This window comes from Serinus canaria, chromosome 6 (genome assembly GCF_022539315.1).
Source record: "Serinus canaria isolate serCan28SL12 chromosome 6, serCan2020, whole genome shotgun sequence".
In the NCBI taxonomy this organism is placed as follows: Eukaryota; Metazoa; Chordata; class Aves; order Passeriformes; family Fringillidae; genus Serinus; species Serinus canaria.
In genome coordinates, this window is record NC_066320.1 from 28,699,825 (window position 1) to 28,705,824 (window position 6,000).

General features: G+C 49.5%; 1 protein-coding gene across 1 annotated transcript in view; it reads right to left on the bottom strand.

Moving 5' to 3' along the window:
• Window positions 1-3,680, bottom strand: part of PDZD8 (PDZ domain containing 8) — a 52,642-nt gene extending 48,962 nt beyond the window's left edge. The window contains exon 1 of the mRNA XM_009087152.4: window positions 2,660-3,680. Within this exon, the coding sequence (XP_009085400.3) occupies window positions 2,660-3,549 (890 nt within the window). The 5' untranslated portion in view covers window positions 3,550-3,680. The remainder of the gene's footprint in view (window positions 1-2,659) is intronic.
• Window positions 3,681-6,000: the final 2,320 nt, after the last annotated feature.

A 6,000-nucleotide genomic window follows, 5' to 3' on the forward strand; every position in this document is an offset into this window, starting at 1 on the left:
CATATTGAAACAAGATAAAACTCTTTTGTGGGTTTCAATGTGGAAGAGTAGTAAAGTGCCCCTTTTGACCAGATGAAGAGAGAATTCCTCACACTCCAAGTACTTTTGTTCACAAAGTTGTAATCACTGTAACTCCAAGTTTTATTTACAAAGTTACTTGAGCAAGAGTAGGGGGACATCTAAAAGGTTTTGAACTACACATGGAAGCAAATACTATGTACTTAAGGACATATAGGCAATAGGGAAAAAACTGGGAGAGAATAATCACATTTCATGTAGATGAGAAACTTTTAAGCTTTAGGTAAGGTAAGACTTTATTAAGCAGCTCCTGACTTTCTCCTAGATATTCTTTGCTAAGAAATATATTAGCATACCATAATCCCAAATCCAATGTAATCTTACAATTTAAAGCCCCACTTTTGCATCTTATCAGCAAGGGACTTGATTTTCCAAGCCAGCTTTCAGTAACACCTGAACTCTCAGCTCTGCCACCACCTAAGAGTGTAGCTACTGCTCAGCTGCTACCAAGTTTCAGGATTCACCTGCCTAAACTCAGCTTCGACACACTGGGGAAGAATTTGTAGTTTTAGTCTGAGTTCCACAAAACCTTGGGCCCCTGTGGACAGCTCGAGGTTCCCAGCTGAAGCTGTAAATGCCATGGTATGGACAGCTGGGACACCAATGAGCCAACCTTCTTTCCTTAGACAAGTCCATTAATGTGCATTGAGCTCTGTGTCCTGCCTTAGTGTCCCTTTCACAACACGGGGGTTGGAATGATACCTTCAGTACATGCATAAAATCTTAAGGTCAAAAGCACCACAGCAGGGTTGGACACTTTCACTGAGCACAGTAGGCTAACAGCCCACTATCTAGTGGGAAAATCAGGTATGATACTGCTTTTTCCTCTGAAGCATTCATAGATTCCCAACTCCTTTAACCACAGAGAACATTTTAAGTTAACTGTTAATTCTTCTTAGTTTTCAAATTATTTGTGCTTCATATATCATTCTAAGTGTCAGTTACCGTCTATCATCACACTTCTCATTTCTGTTTCAGGCTCTGCACTCTGCTTCTTTCTTTATTTGACCTTTCAGTCCCTCATCACACATGCCTCATTCACTTTTTATGGTGGCAGAAAGTTTGAGAAACACGTCTAAAACTGACTGTCTCCAACTAAATGATGAGAACACCTCACTGTCCATGTGCTTATCTCAGAGGCAAAGTGAAGATGTCTGTCTTCATCTGCTGGAGGGGAGGAGCACATCATCCATCACAGGTTGCACAGGAACCCTAAAAACTTGTCTAGGAGTGCAAAGTTCATTTTTTCTGTCTAGGACTGCTGAGAGTGATGACTCTGCACCACGACTCTGCTATCCCAACCTCTCCTTCAGGCTCCTCTCCACTTCACAGCTTCACTCTTTCCAAAACAGTAACAGAAGGGAAGCAAACCTACTGTGACAGCTTCCCTGCTGGCCAGGGATTGCTCTCTTCTGGAGAGCAGATCAGTACCTCAAAACTTGAAATAACCACTACATTACTCAAAAAGACTACTTACTGCCCTGTCAGGGTTATCTAAATCTTGGTCATTTTAAAAATCCACTTTCATGAGAGCACTTATAAATTCAATTGCAGGGGAACCAGCTGAAAAGTCATCAAAAACTACACCACTACAAAGCTAATTCCACTTCAAAATTCAAACAGGCATTTTCAGTTACTCATCTCTCATGAATTTCAGGGGAAAAGGCTTATTGCAGAAGAATGTTGTAAACAAACCTAAAATCCTTACCTAACACATAACAAAAGCTAAAAAGAACAAACAAAAGAGAAAGGAAATGTGGTACCCTAAGAGTGGTACGACACAACAGAAACACAGTACCTGAGCAGTGGTAAGACATTCTCTATCAATATCAGCAGAAACAAAGTGAATATGTCTCTTGCCACTTCTGCTACAGAAGTATCACTGCACATTTCATTATATTTACTACATAATGCAGTCTGTGCTGCAGTGCATGCATTTGTAAAAGAAAACATTCTATAATACAAAAAAAAAAAAAAACAAACCAAAAAAACAAAACAAAAAACCCCAGAAAGTCCTTCAAAATTTTAGTTACCACAGCAGTGGTGATAGTTCACTTATCAACTTTCAGACTTCCCCCAAAATTGCTGAGGGAATTAAGCAGACCAGAAAAGAAGCAGACTGCCTATATCATGGGATCTCAAAAATATTCCTTAGACAGTGAACTGCCCTTTCTTATATTAAGTAACAACCACGTTACCTCTAGAGGTGAGCAGCAGCCACAAGTCTTGCCCTGGTGGCTCACCAGCGGCAGGAGCTTGGGAGGACACCCCAAACGCACACACTCTTCACAGAGCCATCCTCCTACCTCTTCAAAGAGGGACATAGTGGTCCTATAGACACACACCTGACAAGATCCCCTAACTTTTCATATGTATTAATTCTGCCACTTAGTTACACCCAGATGGAACAACCTCACTGTGCAAGGCTCCTTCACCTGTTATAAATGGAAAACCATCCTTCCTTTCAGGAAAGCTCCTGCCAGCAGACGAGTAATGTACCATGCTAAACACCCATTAAGAGCAAAACAGCAATTCTGCTGCACACCACCCAAAGTAACGCTGAGGACGCAGGCCAACTCACCTGATTTTATAATTGGGTAAGGTGTGCTTGCGCTTAATTACTTTCTTGAACTGGTTCACTATGATGGAAGTGAGCTGAGGCATGGGCCTCCCTTCAAACTGAGACTTCACCTCAAAGAGTATCACGGGGTCGTCCATAAAAGAGAAGGACCAGTGAGTGAAGGGCAGGCGCGTGAAGACCAGCTTCAGCCTCCCCATCACCCGGGAGATCTTCACGAACAGGTAGGCCGACTTGCCGAACACCAGGTCGGCATCGATGGCCAGGTGGAAGCCACCATTGTATTCCAGGTCTACCTCAAAGCCCAGCTCCTCGGGACAACCCTCCTCATTGCAGGCCACCGGCCGGATGAGCTTCACGGACTTGAAGACAGGCAGGACATCGCCGAGAGAGACCTCCCTGAGGCTGAGCCCCTCCAGCACCTTCCCTGTCATCTTGGCCTGGAGCAGCTCCTCGAACTCCACCTTGATCTTCTTGATGACCCAGTCCCTGACCAGGGCAGTGTCCCTGAGCTCCCTGAAGAGGAATAGGAAGATGGCATTGAGGAAGTGGCACGTCTCCTCGCGGGAGGAGGGGGCTGGAGGGGGCTCCGGCTGCTGCGGCGGCTGCGGCTGCTTGGGGCCGGGATCGGGGCCCGGGGTGGCGGCGGGCGCGGAGGCCGGGGCCGGGCTGGGGGCTGGCTCTGCGGACGCCGGGCCGCCGGCCGGCTCCGCGCTCTGCAGGTATTCCCTGAGGCCGTGCTCGGGCGCCACGCGGGCATAGACGATACCGCCGTAGGCTCTGTCGGCCGCGGGGGGTTCCGGCTTCCTCCTGCAGACGAGCAGGAGCTGGAACAGGAGCGTGAGGAAGCAGCCGGCCAGCGCCGAGAGCAGGATCACGTACAGCAGAGGCATCCTCGGGCCTCCGCGCTGCCCCGGGCGCGCCGCTCTCACCGCGCCGCCGCCATCGCGGGGGTCGCGCCCGCGCCCCACCGGTGTTTAACGGCCGCGGCCGCCAGGGGCCGCCTCATCCGGGTCCCCCCCGCCGCCGGCCGCGGGGCGGGGCGGGGCGGCGGCGGCAGCCAACCATCGGCACCGGCCTCGCCCTCCTCGCGCTCCGATTGGTGAGCCGGCGGGTTACGTCATGGCGCCAGGCGCCGCCGCGGCGTCACGGTGCGGCGGGCGCGTGCGCGCGGGGGGAGCTGCGTGGGCGGGGCGGGAGCGCGCGGAGGGGTCACCCGCGGCCGTGAGGGGCGGCTCGCGCTCCCGAGTGCTGGCCCGGGGCGCGCTCCCCAAGCTCGCTCCCGAGACCCGTTCTCAGGGCGCCCTCCTCAAGCTCGCTCCCGAGACCCGTTCTCAGGGCGAGCTCCTCGTACCCGCTCCCGGCGCACCGTCCCGAGACCCTGTGCCAAGGCGCGCTCTCGAGACCCCCCCCCCCGGTGTGCGCTCCCCTGATTTGCTCAGCGGGCGCAGTCCCGACACTCGCTCCGGGCGCGCTCCCGAGGCGGCCGTGCCCGTTGTGGCCGTGCCCGGAGTGGCCGTGCCCGGTGTGGACGTGCCCTGTGTGGCGGTGCGGGCAGGGGAGGCGGGCTGGGCACTGCCGGCGGACGCGCCGCCCGTGGGAAGGTGACCGGTGTCGGTGGCACTTGGTCGCCTGAGGAGCACCGAGGGCGGTGACAGAAAAAGGACATTGAGCATCTTCAAAAATCGGCGGGTGGGTGGGGATTGTTTCGGCGAAATTGCTCTGGAGAGGCGCGATGACATAAAGTCTGTTTTCGTGGGCGTTGTGTGACTTCCTAGAAACCTCCTTGTTTCCTGCTGATGAGAGATGCTTTTAGCACAAACCAAAAAAACCCTGCCTAGATGACATTTTATCCAGCTCTGCTGTTATTGGTGATGATATATAAATCTGTTTCCGTCCCCTCCAGCTATCTACTTGTGCTTAAAAGTCCTCATTGAGTAGATGAGGTAAAAAAATCACTACCAAACCTATGGAGAAAAGGAGCATGAAGAAAAGAAAGCTGAGAGCTTTGCATGATACTTCGGTCTCTGATGTGTGTGAGGCCGCTGCTGTCCTGTGGGTAGGACAACCAAGGACAGAGGTTTCTTTTAGGACAAACTGGCTTCGATGAGATCACGGAGGAGAGCAGAGGAGGGATCTCACTGCCCAGGCTGCTCAGAACCCTTGCAGGGAGGTGACAGATGTGGGCTGTGCAGGAGGCACAGCCAGGGACAGCCCATCAAACTGGGGGCATTGGACATTGCAGGGAGGATGGACATTACAGCGCTGCTTTAAAATCCGTGAGCGAGGAGAGAAAGAAGAAATGTGACATGAGGCAGGGCTACAGCATGCAGGGAAAACATGTGACTCTTCAGAAAGAGTCATTTTGAACATTTTGAGAGGTTAACTCGGAAGAGCCATTAAAATTTGGCTTACAGAATTGTCATGGGAAATACCCATATTTTTACTGGAAAATATAAACATATACCCAAAAGAAACTCCTGGTGTTCTAGTCCAGCAAACTCGTTTAAAGGCCAAATCAAAGCTGTCTATACTGCTAGACAATGTACTATGTCAGCTGTACACTGTTTTTACAGGTGCTTTCCTTTGTCAGGGCTAGTCTTTTCTTTTCAGGCTTGGAATAGAAGTTTTATGATTTCTGAAAGGCAGCAAAAATTGAGACAAAAGTTACTTTAATGATTAAGCTTGTTTTTTACACTGTTTTACACTAAATACCTAGCTAAAAGTCCTTTGATTATGTTATACTTAAATAGAATAAAAGAAAACTCATGCTCACATTGTTGGTTGCTCTTTTCCCCAACCTCCAGAACTGCTTAAAAATGCAAACGAGAGGAGAAAAAAAAGTGAAATTTTATTACCAAGAAGATAAAAGATCTCTTCCCCCATCCCCCTTCGTAAAGTGTGTGGGGTGGGAGGATTGAAAAGCTCTTAATGATGTAGTGCTGCGGTTTGAAACTAGAGATTCAGAGTATGAATTTTTTATAGGTCTTGTGACTGAAAGTTGAAATGCCTGGGTGTTTAACAGAGCACTTCTTTAGAAATACCAGAGAGGTCATTAGTCCAACATTTGAGCTGCTCTGTTACGGCCTTCACCATGGCTAACACAGCAAAACGTGGTAATAATGGAGAGGTTTGGGATTTGCAACTAAATGGCTTTTCAGATAAGGACTGATCTATTCAAAAAGGCAAGAGCAGCCTTGCTTTTGGGTCAGGAGGAACAGCAGGAAGATAAAAAAAAGTCATGTTGCAGATGTCTCAATTGAGTATTTTCTTCTGTTAGATGAGCAGAATAGGGAATTTGGCACATTCTGTGCACCTGATGGCAGCTTAAGAGCCTCTGAAAT